Source organism: Ctenocephalides felis, unplaced genomic scaffold (genome assembly GCF_003426905.1).
Source record: "Ctenocephalides felis isolate EL2017-DRISC unplaced genomic scaffold, ASM342690v1 CF-g0.4_SCAFFOLD_00845, whole genome shotgun sequence".
Classification (NCBI taxonomy): domain Eukaryota; kingdom Metazoa; phylum Arthropoda; class Insecta; order Siphonaptera; family Pulicidae; genus Ctenocephalides; species Ctenocephalides felis.
The window spans coordinates 88,302,914-88,320,493 of record NW_020536999.1 but is presented as its reverse complement, the minus strand read 5'-3'; the positions used below and the strand labels follow the sequence as shown (position 1 = coordinate 88,320,493).

Below are 17,580 nucleotides of genomic sequence, written 5' to 3'. Positions count from 1 at the left end.
TTAGATTGAGTATAATGAATGACTTCATTGTATAGATACTACACATGCGTGTAACCATTGAATGAATGATTCATATTAATTAACATAAACATGTAATAATAAAGTATCCTTGAATATTTAGAAAAGAGCAATTTACGTGTTCATTTATAATCTCAAAAACGATAAAGTTTGAATCATTATATATGCACAATAACGAAAAATTTCTTCATATTATGTAAACTAAACAACTAACCGAATAGTTTACATTTTAAGGATTTTTGGAATACATAGACAGAAAATATTTATATAAATTTATTCATAGTTCTATATATTTATACAGTAGTAACAAAATATACAATGCAAACAAAATATAATTAATTCGTAGATGTTTCACACAATTTCACACACAAAGTTAGTTCCTGCTTGTTAATATTTCATTGATTTTCATCATGTTCCCCACTATGAACATTTAATTTGTGTCTCCTCAAGTTGTTTGATACCGCAAATTCCCTATTGCATGTATCACATTTGAAAGGGCGTTCTCCTGTATGAATACGCATGTGCCTTGTCAAGTCACCCAATTTAGAGAATGCTTTACTACATATTTCACATTTGAAAGGACACTCTTTGGTATGAATGATCATGTGTTGTTTCAGACTACATTTTTGTGTGAATGTCCGATTGCATGTTTCACATTTGAAAGCATGCTCTTTGGAATGAGTGATCATGTGCATTTTCAGAATATATGCTAGAGCGAATGCTTTATCACATATTTCACATTTGAAAGCGCGCTGCCCTGTATGAACAAGCATGTGAACTTTCAAACCTTTTTTTCGAATATATGTTTTATTGCATATTGCACATTTGAAAGGGCGTTGTCCTGTATGAACAACTATGTGATTTTTCAAACCTTTTCTTTGATTGAATGTCTTAAGGCATATTTGACATTTGAAAGGGCGCTCTGTGCTATGTAGAACCATGTGCGCTGCCAAAAATGAAATTTGTTTAAATGACTCATGACATACATCACACTTATGGATGCCTTCTTCGTTACAACTGCGTTCGTGATCGGCCAGGTGCTCTTTTAAATAATTAGATTCTGGAAATGAGATATTACAAATGTCACATTTATAAGACGGTGGCTCAATTACCTCCTGCTTGACTTCTTCTTCTATAGTCACTTCGGAATTCATAAATCTTTCCAGACACGTTTTATCATCCTCTAAATAGGATTCAGACTTAACAATACCATCTACATAATTAAATTCATCATCAGTTTCACGTTTAACGTCTTCCATTGAATATTCTGGTGGTTCAAGTTTAATTGTCTGATCATTCACAGACTTAATAGTTGCTTCCGACATTTTTATATATCTTCACTACGTACATTTAATAAATATTATTGGATTCAACAATTACATACCAATTAATATTTATTGTTAATCAATAATGTTTTTGAATGTGATAATAACAGGATAATAACGACTTTAATTGAATTCACATTTGTTATAGAATATGAACACCTTTTAGTAGCTTGACATTTAAAGCATAGAGTGTTTTTCATAAAGAAGAAGACGAGACACTTACCACCTTTGAGATATAAATTTTATTTTGTCCACTAGGCGCGAGTAGCGTTCGTGCGTGACCCATAGATAAGTAAACATAACCGTTAAGTGGTTAATAATTAACCGTGACCGTTAAGAGGTTAATAATATATGAATATTAGATTTTTTTTTGATCAGATTGATATATTATCAACTGACGTTTTTAAGGATTTTATGGTTTCTAATTTTATCATTATTATTACTTATGAAATCATAATCTATAAGTTAGAAAATATGGCAGTATGTTTGTAATAGCTCTTTCCATACTTATATAAGCTAATTGAAACAATTTATATATATGCAAACAAATTATATTATGATAGTATAATGATATTCCAGAATAGGTGTATACAATTTGTATCTTTATGTAAAAATCAATGTATGTATTTAAGACAAATAAAGCAAATTTTCAAATTAAAAAAAAAAGTATAAGTTAGAAACACTCTTCCCTTATCTATGATGTGCATCGTCCCTTAGGGCAAATTGCTGGAACTTCCCGTGCGGTAATGAAGTATTCGAGTAATATTAAATGCTTTGGAATAGATTATTATAAATACTGTAACTTTCATTATTCGTATTTAACAAACCTAATGAAGGGGAGTTAGAATGAAGGATCTTATTTCACATCTCTAAAAATTAGATAAACTGAATTGCAAAGTTAAAATTATTTATTTCAAGTATATAAGTGATCTCTGAAAAACATTGATTTTTTTATGTTTTATCCAAAAAACAATCATTTTGTCAATATAATCGGATGCTTCGTTCTCAGCTCCGTATCTCCGAAACGGCTGGGCCTGCTTTTCCCGAAATCTAATCACCACTTCTCCCCATCATTACGAGTTGAATGTTTTTTGAATCATTTCAATCGGGAGCTTACCCGTATCTTTCTTTTAGTATTGCTTATTTCAGATTATTTATTAACTTCCCATAAGATAATTTATAGTAAGAAAAAATGGATGTGCGTATCTTGTGTGTCTATAATTTTTCGTCTACGATTTCAGGCGCAAGGATCAACCGATTTGAATTATCCAAAAAAACATTTGTTTTCTATTGATAGGGAGACGTCCTGATTAGTTACTGACAAAAGCAGGTCTGACCGTTTTGAAGATACGGGGTAAAAAGAGCAAAAAATATAAGTAGAGTTCTTGAGAGAACGGGTGATCCGATTTGAATGATTTAAAAAACATTAAATTTGTAACATTATATTTTGGCATGCAAAAAAGGCAGGTCCAGCCATTTTGGAGATAAGGAGCAAAACGTGCAAAAAACGATAGTTTTTGAGAGAATAAAGCATCCGCTTGTATTGACAAAACGATTGTTTTTTGGCCAAATCAGTTTTTTTTTTAATTTTCAAAAAAAATTTTTGGCATATTGAAAATGATTCGGGTTTTAACACTAATTCTTGCAAAAATTGCAGAGCTCACTTATATACTTGAAATAAATAATTTTAACTTTGCAATTCAATTCATATAATTCTTAGAAATATGAGATAAGATCTTTCATTCTAACTCCACTTCATTAAGTTTCATAAAATGCGAATAATGAAAGTTACAGCATTTATAACAATTTATTTGAAAGCATTTAATATTCCTCGAATACTTCACTACGATACGGGAAGTTCCAGCAATTTGCCCTAAGGCACGATGCCATACACCACTAGTTTTATATTTATGTACTGCCATTGGTAGGGCTTCGCTCCAAAGTTTTTAATTAACTTCCCGTAGGGCAAGTTATAGTAATTACCAAAAAAAATCGAAAATGAATTTTTTTGCATTTCTCGACGTTTTGAAGGTTTCTGAATATTTTTTTTTTTTTTTTGTTACAATTTATTTTTGTTAATCAAGACTTTAATGTCTTATTTACAAAATTGATATGAGCAAAAAAAAAAAATGCAATACATTGAATATAAAATGAAAAAAGTTAAAATAAAAATTAAATTAAAACAGTAATACAAAAATAATAACATAAATGAACGATGACGTGATGATGTATGCCGCGTACTACTTCTGAATATTTTGGCATAGAAAAAATGAATGTATGTGTGTGTGTATGTGTGTGTGTGCGTGTGTGTGTGTTTTTTTTTGTATAGCGAAGGAAATGCCTTTATGCGTCCCAGACCGGTCTTCTGTCTGGGTATGTCGGACTCGATACCGCCCTGGTATAATACCGACTAAAACCTCCGCTTTGCCCTTGCCTCTGGTCCCCACGGAAACCGCCGTTAGGCATTACTTCGTGGGGGGATGATCTAGAATGATATAAATTCTTAACTTGTTATAATCAATGCTATAATTCATAAACATTATACTTATCTTTTAAATGGGCGAAGTCCATTCGCCCTTTCTCTCTCTATAGAACGCAGGTCCATTAAAACATCTCTCGCACATCTGTCTATGGCGTTCCAAGCAGCATCACTTGTCAGCATCACTTCAACACATGCTCAGCATCTTCGATTTCGCCCAAACAATATGGGCAATCCGGCGAGCTATCGTGCCTGAAGCGGTGTAGGTAGGCTCGAAAACAGCCGTGCCCCGATAGCATTTGCGTAGTATAATAATTTACTTCGCCGTGCTTGCGACTTGTGTGTGCGTGTGTGTGTGTGCGGATACAAATGTTCGTCGTCGATTTCGGGAACACCGATCAACCGATTTGAATAATTCATAAAACATTCGACTCACATTATATAAGAAGACGTGCTGATTAGTTTTTGGTGAAGGCAGGTCTAGCCGTTCTGAAGATACGGGGCAAAAAGTGCCAAAAACTCAGTAACTCGGTTTTTAAGAGAACGCAGCGTCCGATTTTAATAATTTAAAAAACATTTTACTTGTATTGACAAGAGGAAGAATTGTTCATGTAGGCAGGGTTAGCAGCTTCGGAGATCTAGTGAAAAAAGTAAAAAAAATGCCATTTGGCGGTAAAAAATGATCATTAGACATATGCACATCAAATCATCAGATTATTTATAGAGAATTTAACAATAAATAAAACTTTTGTTTACATTTTTATGGGTTCCGAACCAATGTTCATCCGTTAGATGGCGACGTGGCGCTTATGCGCTTTGACATTTCGTCCCTATGCAGTTAAAGCAGTACGATTGCTTTGAAAAAAAGTTCAGAATTTCCAAAATATGTCAAAATAAAGAAAACATTTTTTTTTTAAAAAAAATTTTTTTTCAAAAAAAAGTATTTTTTTATCAAATTTATAGTTTCTCAAAAATCTAATTTTTTTAAGTAAATTTTTTTCAACAGTGTCAATATTTAAAAAAAAAAAATGGTACGGGAAGTTCCAGCAATTTGCCTTAAGGCACGATGCCATGCGCCCAACTTGTTATATTATGATTCTGTCACTCACTCTCACTCTTCTTTTATCTATGGATTCTCAAATTGTTCGCAAATTGTTGTGAACTTAGAGGAGGCATTAAATCAAGCTAAGACTTTGACACTTGCGCACAATTCAGCCAGCATGAAGTTGCCGGCGAAGACAGATATCAAGCTGTCAAGCATTTCACATGTCAAGAGCGCGTCGACCATTTTGTTCATTTTTATAACAGCGTTGCGTCGGTGTATTGGTTTTTTTTTTATCAAATAAGCTTGTTTCATATTTGATATTAATATTTTTTAGCTTTACGTTATGATTCATTCTTTTTGTGTTTATTTTTGTTATGTTCGTTCAAGTTTATTCGCTTTGGCTTTTTGATTACGCGCCTATTTAGTTCTTATTTTTATTTTTACATTTTAGGGTTATGTTTTAGGATTCTTTTCATTCAAAAATCATTTTAGTCTAGCTTTTTGATTACGCGCCTATTTAGTTCTTATTTTAATTTTTACATTTTATGGTTATGTTTTAGGATTCTTTTCATTCAAAGATCATTTTAGTCTAGATTTTATACAATGTTTTAGTTATAATTTTGTTTTAAAAAATAATTTAGGCTTACGTTTTACGCATAGGGTTATTCATTATTTTTGTTAGGTTTAGTTTGGTTACGATCTTAACCTTAATTCAGTGGAAGCTAACTAAAACTCAACAAACAACAAATAGAAGGTTCAGTAAATGAAATAAAATTGAAACTCTTTTGATGTTATAATACTATATCAAAATACTTCATACTGTCTTGGAATTGACAGATATATTTCGTTTTTTCTGCTATATTTGCTATGATGGAACAATATATATTGTATTTTAACGTAATATATTGTCTAAGGTAAATGCTATCATCTTGCTATTAGACAATATAATAATCATAATAAAAATAATACTTGTTTGTCTGTGATAATAATGATCTTGACAGGTTTTACCTGTCAAAGTTATGAATCCAATACATTTCAACTTGACAGCTAACTTCTATTTCGTCGCCAACTTCATGCTGGCTGAAATGTGCAAATGTCAAAATTCTTAGCCTGATTTAAGGTGGTGTTCTACTCTTCTTTTATCTATGGTGGTGTTGAACTTAGAAGAATGTCTCTTTTTCCTAAAAACATACTCTATGCTTCAAATGTCAAATGCTAAAGTTTTATTTAATATTTAATTAAATTCATGATGATATTTAAAACAATTGTATAAAATAGATTATTAAATAATACGTAACTGATAGTAATTGTTAAATATACGTAGTGAAGATATATAAAAATGTCGGAAGCAACGATTAAGTCTGTGAATGATCAGAAAATTAAACTTGAACCACCAGAATATTCAATGGAAGACGTTAAACGTGAAACTGATGATGAATTTAATTATGTAGATGGTATTGTTAAGTCTGAATCCTATTTAGAGGATGATAAAACGTGTCTGGAAAGATTTATGAATTCCGAAGTGACTATAGAGGAAGAAGTCAAGCAGGAGGTAATTGAGCCACCGTCTTATAAATGTGACATTTGTAATATCTCATTTCCAGAATCTAATTATTTAAAAGAGCACATGGCCGATCACAAACCCAGTTGTAACGAAGAAGGCATCCATAAGTGTGGTGTATGTCATGAGTCATTTAAACAAATTTCATTTTTGGCAGCGCACATGGTTCTACATAGCACAGAGCGCCCTTTCAAATGTCAAATATGCCTTAAGATATTCAACCAAAAAACAGATTTGAAAAATCACATAGTTGTTCATATAAGACAGCGCCCTTTCAAATGTGCAATATGCAATAAAACATATATTCGAGAAAAAGATTTGAAAATTCACATGTTTATTCATACAGGACAGCGTCCTTTCAAATGTGAAACATGCAATCGGACATTTCCACAAAAATCTAATCTGAAATCACACATGGTTACTCATACCAAAGAGCGTCCTTTTAAATGTGAAATATGCAACCAGACATTTGCTCGAAAATGCAGTCTGAAACCACACATGATCATTCATACCAAAGAGCGTCTTTTCAAATGTGAAATATGCAGTAAAACATTCTCACACTTGAGCGTTTTGACAAGGCACATGCATATTCATACAGGAGAACGCCCTTTCAAATGTGAAATATGCTATCAGGCATTCACACGAAAATATTATTTAATAAAAAAGCACATGATCACTCATACCAAAGAGCGTCCTTTTAAATGTGAAATATGCAATAAAGATTTTGCACTAAGGAGCACCTTGAGGAGACACAAATTGAATGTTCATAGTGGGGAACATGATGAAAATCAACGAAATAATAATAAGCAGAAACTAACTTCATGTGTGAAATAGTGTGAAACATATATGAATTACTTATTGTCAATTTTATTACTACTGTACAAATATATAGAATTATGAATAAATTTAAGCCCGGTGCACACGACGCCAGTATTCCTTGTAATATGATTTCTATCGTACCAGGATTTCTAGCGAGCAAGAATTTTGCCCCAGATTTTCACTTATTTTATGATTAATATTAATTTCGTACATTTTCAAATAGATTATTATAAATATATACTGTGAATTAAGTAAAATAATAATAATTAAAAGATAATAAAATGCTTCAGTTTAAGGGGCACAACTAGTGTGAAATTTTCAAACTGTAGTCGAATTTTCATATTTTTTCATATTTCGATAGGTTATACCTTTAAAAATAACATACCAAAATTTCAAATCGATAATTTTGGCAGTCCAAAAACTTTTTTATAAAAAACGCCGCCATTTAATCAATTTTTGATTTCTGTTTTATCATAGTTCATTTTACAGACAACATTATCTAGTTTAACGATTTTTTTTTTGGATTTGATCCACGTAGAAAGCCGGAATCACTGTAGCAGTGAAAGGCCTATTTGTGCCGTTGGAGATCGACGATAACTTAAAAGATATTTAGTTTTTTTCTTCAAAAATTTTGAGATGTGCTGATTAGTTTTTGGCAAAGGCAGGTCCAGCAATTACGGAGATAAAGAGCAATGAGTGCAGAAAATTTAAATCGAGTTTTTGAGAGAACGGAGCATCCGATTTGAATGATCTAAAAACATTCAACTAGTAATGATTGGGAGAAGTGGTAATTAGTTTTTGGCAAAGGCAGGCCCAGCCCATTTCGAAGATACAGTGCTAAATGTGCAAAAAATGGCAGTTTTTGAGAGAACTAAGCGTCCGATTCAAATGATTCAAAGAACTTTCTGCTTGTTTTACCGAAACAATTGATTTTGGAAAAAAAATTCTTGTTTCAATTTTTTTTCTTTGAAAAAAAAATTTTTTTGTATATCGAAAATAATTCAGATTTTTATTTTAATTCTGTTCTAATATACTTTAAACAAATAATTTCAACTTTCCAATTCAGTTTATATAATTCTTATAAATATTAGACAATGTTACAATATTTATAATAATCTATTTTAAAACATTTAATATTCCTCAATCATTTCGTTACGGTACGGGAAGTTCCAGCAATTTGCTTCAAGGCACGATGCCATACACCCAACTAATTTTTTTTTAATTTTGAGTATTTTTGCAAATTTCGAAATTTTTGAAATAAAACGATTTGAATTTTTTTGTAATTTTTTGGAAATTTTGAATTTTTTTGATATTTCAGATAAAATTACGAAAATTTGAAAAAAAATGCATATTTAAATTTTTTCGGAAATTTGAATATTTTAAAATTACTGAACTGCCTTTCCTAAACTAATCATTTATTCACGCCGCTATATATACACAATGGGTGCGTTCGACTTGGACGCTTACGCGCTGTGAGCGCTCACGCTTATAAGCACGAATTTTTAGCGTTCGACTTGGCCGATAAGCGCTCAGAATCGATAACTAAATTCCGTTCGTTTTGGAAACTGTGAGCGTCAATAAGCATCAAAATGGTGGCAACTGGCGGTAACGGTAATTGTGTAAATTTTATTACTTTCTGGATCATTCAGCGGGATTATAAAGAATTTAACAATTAATAAATAAATGAAATTTGGTTTGCTTATGCTTAATTAATAGTAATATTAAAATTAAAATTTAAAATTATTTAAAATTAATTGAATTTAAAATTAATTAATATTAATATTAATATTAAAAAATAATTGTGATATACAACTTGGCATTTTTGCGGGATTATAAAGAATTTAACAATTAATAAATAAATGAAATTTGGATAGCTTATGCTTAATTAATAGTAATATTAAAATTAAAATTTAAAATTATTTAAAATTAATTGAATTTAAAATTAATTAATATTAATATTAATATTAAAAATAATTGTGATATACAACTTGGCATTTTTGCGAGATTATAAAGAATTTAACAATTAATAAATAAATGAAATTTGGATAGCGTATGCTTAATTAATAGTAATATTAAAATTAAAATTTAAAATTATTTAAAATTAATTGAATTTAAAATAAATAAATAATATGATAAAATAAAATAAATAATATGAATAAAAAAAATGTGATATACAACTTGGCATTTTTGCGGGATTATAAAGAATTTAACAATTAATAAATAAATGAAATTTGGTTAGCTTATGCTTAATTAATAGTAATATTAAAATTGAAATTTAAAATTAATTAAATTTAAAATTAATTAATATCAATATTAATATTAAGAAATAATTGTGATCTACAGCTTGCTATTTTTGCGGAATTATAATGAATTTGACAATTAATAAACAAATGAAATGACAGATAGTAAAAACAACTGACGCTCACGCTCACGCTGCCCTACCTCTGTGGCGTGAGCGTATGTGAGCGCAAAATATGTGCTACGAGCATCCTACGATGGTGCTACGAGCGTACTTATGCCACACTAACAGCGCCAAGTCGAACGATGAAAGCGCGCTCACGGCGCGCTCACAGCGCGTAAGCGTCCAAGTCGAATGCACCCAATAGCTATTTACAAAATAAAAACTAAACGCTTTCAAAATCGAAGTACATGAATCAAGTACGCATTGATATTTTCGTGTCAAAATACAGCTTTCCTATTGGACACTGAAGGTATCGGCCACGAGATCGTTCATCTATCGCCGACATAGGACATGCTCCATTCGTAAAATACGGCAGGAATTTGCAAGGACTGAAGTTGTTATGAAATCAAATTTTGACGTTGTTAAGGCAACGGTTTTACTTAGAAATTATGATGAGTATACCGTCGTTGTGAATGCGTGAAATCTAGCAGGCCAGATCGCAAATTATGTCGCGCAAGATCGTAAATTATGGTTTATCATGTCGTTCCTAGGGTAACAAACAAACAAAAACTGTCCAGCATGAAAACTGGCGTCGTGTGCACCGGGCTTTATATAAATATTTTCTGTCTATGTATTCAAAAAATCCTTAAAACGTAAACTTCACATTAGGCTTGCACCGAATATTCGGTTACTATTCGGTTAGTTGTTTAGTTTACATAATATAATATGAAGAAATTTTTTGTTATTGTACATATATAATGATTCAAACTTTATCGTTTTTGAGATTATATATGAACACGTGAATTGCTCTTTTCTGAATTTTCAAAGGATACTTTATTGTTATATGTTTATGTTAATTGTATCTATCTATTCATTATTATAAATCTAAGAATTTCTAAACTAGTGGGTTGCATAGCATCGTGCCTTTAGGCCAATTGCTGGAACTTGACTTATCGTAATTAAAAATCTTGGTACGGAACCCGAGAAAAATTACACAAAATGTGTACACATAATGAAAATCTCTATAAAATATCTGATAATTTGATGTGCATAAGTTCAATAAACATTTTGGACCGCCAAACGGCATTTTTTAAAATTATTTTTATTGAGAGTCCATAACCGCTAGATCTGCCTTCCCAAAAATTTAATCAGTTTTTTTTATCTTGTCAATACAAGTAAAATGTTTCTTGAATTATTAAAATCGGACGCTCTGTTCTCTTAAAAACTGATTTACCGTTTTTGGCATTTTTTGACCCGTATCTTTGGAACGGCTAGAACTGCCTTCGACAAAAACTAATCAGCACGTCTCCTTAACGATGCGAATCGAATGGTTTTTTGAATTATTCAAATCGGTTGATCGGTATGAAATGTATGAAATCGTCGACGAAAATTTGTATCCGCATACACACACACATACATTCATTTTTTCTAAGGTATGCCAAAATGTTCAGAAGGTTTTGAAACGTAAAGATATATAAAATTTTTATTTTCGATTTTTTTGCGATTACTATAACTTGCCCTACGGGAATTTAAAAAAGAGCTATTATCGGCTTCTTATCGAAAAATATAATACAATATTTTTGATTTGTTTTTTATTTATTTTGTTATGATTAGTCATTCTAATATTGAGTTTATAAAAGAATATATTAAATGTTTATGAAAGAAACTAGTTGGTATTGGTATTTTGCCTTGAGGCAAGTTACATGAGTTTTCCGATATATATATATATATATATATATATATATATATATATTATTTATTTATTTATTTATTTATCTATACACATTATTTTCAAATCTCAGTCCGACAGAGATGCCTGGTATGAGAGATTATAAAAACAGTTTTCATATTTTATATATACATTTTATTTGACTATTTCATTAATATAATATTTATTATATTAGAGAGACAAGACACTCTTCTAAAATTTAGAATCTAACTTCACAACAGTTCTATATTCATCAACTGTCAACACCAAAAACGACCTTTTCAATTTTTTTAACTTCATAAAAAATCCCGCTAAAAGCTAATTTTATGTTTTCTCGACGTTTCAAGCCATTCTGAATCGAATGAGACCATATTTAGAAAAAGTATGTGTGTGTGTGTGTGTTATCAGATTTTTTTGCCGTCAATCGACCTTTTCTCAAAAACGGCTTGACCAATTGCAAAAATTTAAAAGCCATTCGATGAATCTCGATGAGGACTATTATTTGTCAGTTTTGTGCGATGATCGGCCAAGCTGTTTCTTTATAAATAGCAGAAAAGTGAAAAATTTTTCAGCTCACAATTCTGAATCAATTTTGAAAATTCAAGCACCGATTACTTTGTGATATACAGTTTATATGTAAAATATGCCTGATGGTACAGCAATTAATTGACTTTTCATAGTTTTTACTACCAAGAAAGAAGAATTAGATATTGTTGCTATAACAACCGTACAATTAGCCTCATAGAAAAATAAATACAAAAAAGAGTGCAAAAAAGAGTTGTAGAATATGTCATTTAAGTAAAATAAATACATGTAACAATTTTGAATAATGTTACTTTTTAATATTGTAACACTCGTGATCCACACATTTTTTAATGTCTATCATTATACATATTTATATAATGAATTGTAAATTATATATTAATAATAGCATTAAAAATATGTAATATATATTTAAAAACAATAATGTAATTAAATAATGTCATACTTCAAATACGACATGATCGGTTTGTCATTGTAATTAGCATTTAGGACTTGAACCTTCACTAGACAAATGAAGTAATTGCTGAATAATAATTCTATAATATTCATTCACACAGTGGATTGTCGTGGATTGTGTTTTGTTTTCACAATTTCACTCATCATGTAATAATTGTGTTTGAAGAACTTCATGTAATTAAAATTAACATACATTCATTGACTGTTTGTTTTTTCTTCACTTTTTCGCTGGCGATACAGTCTCATTCTTTGAGTAGCTGTAATATCCATCTTGCCTAAAAAATTTATTTCTAAAAATATATAGTAACCACGAATAATACAAATTATTTCAATAAATTTCCGTTTCTTACACGGCACGGATTTTTCATTTGTTTTTTTATTTTCGCTATAATTATTTACTGAAGACGGGATAAATTATTCTACCAATTCAAAGATGTTTTATTAAATCAAGATTTCTACTAGGACCAGGGCTGGATAAAAAGTTTGGGGGCATTGCACTCATTACGGCACGAATCATTGGCACTCGACTCGGCCGTAACGCTCTTCCGTTGCATTTGCACTGATTTACACCCTAGTCGTGCCTAAAGGAGTTTTACTAAGAATATTGAATAATTGAAGAACAAAATAGTAATGTTTTGAATAAAACAAAAAAAAAATAGCATTTGTACTATGTATTGATATTTTTAAACAATAACAATTACATTGATATTACTAACCAATACAAGGCACTGGTTAGGAGTAACAACCATAGTTGTAACTGAAATATATATTAAATAAATTGCATTTAATATCCTGTGTATCAATATAAGTTGTGTAATGGATAAGGATTATTAGGTCGGGCTGTTTCTAGACTGATTCAACAGTTGACTTTTTAATTCCAGTTTGTTCTCTAGTATGTTTTCTTTCATGTCGCATTAATATAGGTTTTGTTTTGAACGTTTTATTGCATATGTCACATAGATAAGGTCGTTCTTCACTATGCACTGATAAATGCGTTATTAAATTACCTGAATGTGAAAATGTTTTATTGCATATTTTGCACTCATATGGTCGTTCTCCAGTATGTACTGTTTTATGTTGCATTAATATAGGTTTTGTTCTGAATGTTTTATTACATATTTCACATGCATAAGGTCGTTCTTCAGTATGCACTGATAAATGCTCTCTTAAAATACTCGACCGTAAAAATCTTTTATTGCATATGTTGCACTCATGAGGCCTTTCTTCAGTGTGACTGATTTCATGTTGTTTTAAATTATTTTTTGTTTTGAATGTTTTATTGCATGTCTCACATTCATAAGGTCGTTCTTCACTATGCACTGATAAATGTGTTACTAAATTACCTATATTTGAAAATGTTTTATTGCATATTTTGCACTCATTACAGCGTTCTCCAGTATGTACTGTTTTATGTTGCATTAATATAGGTTTTGTTCTAAATGTTTTATTACATATTTCACATGCGTAAGGTCGTTCTTCAGTATGCACTGATAAATGCTCTCTTAAAATACTTGGCCGTGAAAATCTTTTATTGCATATGTTGCACTCATGAGGCCTTTCTTCAGTGTGAATGATTTCATGTTGTTTTAAATTATTTTTTGTTTTGAATGTTTTATTGCATGTCTCACATTCATAAGGTCGTTCTTCACTATGCACTGATAAATGTGTTACTAAATTACCTATATTTGAAAATGTTTTATTGCATATTTTGCACTCATTACAGCGTTCTCCAGTATGTACTGTTTTATGTTGCATTAATATAGGTTTTGTTCTAAATGTTTTATTACATATTTCACATGCGTAAGGTCGTTCTTCAGTATGCACTGATAAATGCTCTCTTAAAATACTTGGCCGTGAAAATCTTTTATTGCATATGTTGCACTCATGAGGCCTTTCTTCAGTGTGAATCATTTCATGTTGTTTTAAATTATTTTTTCTTTTAATGTTTTATTGCATGTCTCACATTCATAAGGTCGTTCTTCACTATGCACTGATAAATGTGCTATTAAATTACCTATATTTGAAAATGTTTTATTGCATATTTTGCACTCATTACAGCGTTCTCCAGTATGTACTGTTTTATGTTGCATTAATATAGGTTTTGTTCTGAATGTTTTATTACATATTTCACATGCGTAAGGTCGTTCTTCAGTATGCACTGATAAATGCTCTCTTAAAATACTTGGCCGTGAAAATCTTTTATTGCATATGTTGCACTCATGAGGCCTTTCTTCAGTGTGAATCATTTCATGTTGTTTTAAATTATTTTTTCTTTTAAATGTTTTATTGCATATTTTGCACTCATTACGGCGTTCTCCAGAATGGACGGCTTTATGTTGTTTTAACATTTTTTTCATTCTGAATGTTTTATTACATATTTCACATGCGTAAGGACGTTCACCTGTATGCACTGATAAATGCTGTCTTAAATTACTTGACTGTGAAAATCTTTTATTGCATATTTTGCACTCATAAGGCCGCTCTCCAGTATGGATCCTTTCATGTTTTTTTAAGTTACCTTTTTCTACAAATGTTTTACTGCATGATTTACATTTGTATTTCAACTTACTAGTTGTCTTATCTTTTCCTGAAACTTTGTCAAATGTTTTGTTTGTACTATCGACTATCGTACTTGATTCACTGATCTCTTCGTTACATAGGGAAGAATTTTCATCTAATACAGTTTTGTTTGTACTAGTCACGTCATATTGGTCATCAATCGTCTCTTGTTTTATTTCCCCGTCAATTGTAACCTCAGATTTTAGAAATTGCTGCAGACATATATCATCATTATCCGTATACAAATCGGATGTATTTTCATAATCATCAAATTCCTGCTTCACTTGAGGATAATCATCGATCGGTTCCGTTTTAATTGTTTTGTTTAAATTTGTTTCTTCAAACATGTTTGGAGTTTGTAGGTTATAATAAACAAACTGGTGATAAGTTCTTAAAAATTGGGAAGTCTAAGTGTATAATAATATATGTGTTACAATATTTACTAATTCGTTTATTGTTTAATATGATATAATGCTAACACTGACCTTTTTACTAAATTTATCTTCGAATTTAACTTTAATAATTCCATAAACCACTTTGACATTTCTCCTCCATTTTGCATTTATAAACAACAGATCAAGCTGAAGTTAAACACAAATCAGCTGTGTGTTTTTCGGCGGCAAAATTTGAAATCCGAAATTATTATTAGCTCAAACTACAAATTGCAATCTAAAAATCCATCATTAACAAATAAAAAAACTAATTGGGAATTATTTTCTAAATATATTGATGACAATTTATGCTGCAAAGTACCTCTAAAAAGTACAGATTATATTGATAATGCAATAGGTCATAGGTGGGGAACCTGCGGCCTCCGGGAGGTTCTTGTGCGGCCCCTTGCCGTCTAGTACGGCCATGTCCAACCTGCGGCCCGCGGGCCGCATGCGGCCCGATGGCGATTTTTGTGCGGCCCCATGACAAACAACAATCGCACAAATTATTATTTTCAATTTGAATAAATAAAATAATTTTTGTAAAGGCTAATATAGAAGTCTGAACACTACTTCAACCGAAAGTAATGGTCATTAATCGAATGAATAGATGGCGATATGATACTCTATGGATAGCGCTTGACAGATAACGACAAATAATTGTCAACGCAACGGACAACGGGAGCCTAGCGGCTCTATGGACAAGTGGGCAACACTAGTTCACGAGTCATTCAGCAGTCTATAAGTCCATATGATTGTAATCGTGGGGAGTTATTTTCAAAAAAATGTTCATATTACGATTATTTTAAAATAAAGAATGTTCAAACAGTTTTAAAATACAAAAAAAAAATTTTTTCAAAAAAGTCCACTTTTTTCAATTATTTCAAGATTCTCAAAAATCTAATTTTATCAAAGTTTTCAAAAATATTAAAGCTTTTAAAAGTTTGGAATTACGGTACGACAAGTTCCATCAAATTGCCTTAAGGCGCGATGCCATGCACCACTAGTTTTCCAGATTTGTTGCGGCCCAGTGCCTTGTATATTCCTAAATTTTGGCCCAAAGAGTAATTTAGGTTGGACATCGCTGGTCTAGTACAAAATAGCAGAGTTACTTTCAAACAATTATTGTACATCAACGTTATGACAGTTCCGCCAAAAATCTCACCAAAAACAGTCATATTGTAACATGACATCAGATTACTAGCCTGAAACACAGACTCTTAGGCAGATACAAAATAGAGATGTAATATATTACATCTTTCGATTTCGCAAGGCATCGCCTTTTATATGATTCAAGAAGTATTATAAAAAAATTAACACTGCAAAAGAATCGTTGAAGATTTTTATGCGTATCCGTAATAAAATGATAAAAATTTATACTTCTCGCAACCAAAAGCAAATCCGCAGCTTTGGCGGAGATCGGAGCAACCAGATTTTATCTACATATATTGGAAAGAGTTAACGTTGCGTTTAATGCATTAATCCTTTTTTTGTTATGATAACTATATTGTCATGAATGACAACAAGTAGGAATATTCATACCGAAAGTTCACAAATGAATTTAATCTGGTTTTTTCAGAGCCCGAAATTCTCTAAATTAACCTTTAACACCTTAGTTTGCAAAATAAAAATCTATCAGTGAGTTCAATCGTATAAGAAAAATATATAATTTTTTATTTCAAATAATTATGTAACAATAAGAATATGAAAATCAAATTCAAATCAAAAGACTTTAATATCATTTTTATATAAAAAATGAATGTTTAAATAAAATTAAAACGAACTAAAATTCGATTTTATCGAAACGAAGTAGATTTTATCTCATTACATACGTTAGAAACATACCAACTTTTTTTCCAATCTTTAAAAAAAATGAATGAAATTCAGTTCGATTTCCTTCGACACCCAGAAATTTTACATCTCGACATTTATTGGTCATTTTGTCATAAATTGCTCATTTGCCAAGCAAAAGCCAAAGCCAAACTAGTTGGTATTAGTATTTTGCCTTGAGGCAAGTTACATGAACTTCCCGATTTCTGTAAATAATCGACTTAATCCATGATAGATAAATTAATTTATGAGTTGTTAAAAGTATTCAAAGTGAATTTTTTGAAAATCGAACAAGTCAACCCGGTCGGAGTGTTTTTTAAAAGCAAATTTTCAAAAATCAATAATTTTTACAATTGAGCCAGTTTTTTGTAGGACTTTAATTGTGTATCATGTTCATTAAGACAA

The 17,580-nt window shown here is 30.7% G+C and overlaps 3 protein-coding genes across 3 annotated transcripts; 1 reads left to right on the top strand and 2 right to left on the bottom strand.

Moving 5' to 3' along the window:
* Positions 1-413: 413 nt before the first annotated feature.
* LOC113362868 (gastrula zinc finger protein XlCGF7.1-like) lies at positions 414-1,343 on the bottom strand. Its single transcript, XM_026605364.1, has one exon. It carries the CDS (start codon positions 1,341-1,343, stop codon positions 414-416), a length of 930 nt encoding a protein of 309 aa, XP_026461149.1.
* A 4,784-nt stretch (positions 1,344-6,127) lies between these two features.
* LOC113362867 (gastrula zinc finger protein XlCGF8.2DB-like) lies at positions 6,128-7,262 on the top strand. Its single transcript, XM_026605363.1, has one exon. It carries the CDS (start codon positions 6,207-6,209, stop codon positions 7,260-7,262), a length of 1,056 nt encoding a protein of 351 aa, XP_026461148.1. The 5' UTR covers positions 6,128-6,206.
* A 5,939-nt stretch (positions 7,263-13,201) lies between these two features.
* Positions 13,202-15,433, bottom strand: LOC113362865 (zinc finger protein 883-like). The gene is made up of 2 exons (XM_026605362.1): positions 14,319-15,433; positions 13,202-14,271 (listed from the first exon to the last, which is right to left on the bottom strand). The coding sequence occupies exons 1-2, from the start codon at positions 15,259-15,261 to the stop codon at positions 13,202-13,204; spliced, it is 2,013 nt and encodes a 670-aa protein (XP_026461147.1). The 5' UTR covers positions 15,262-15,433.
* Between the last annotated feature and the right edge of the window lie 2,147 nt (positions 15,434-17,580).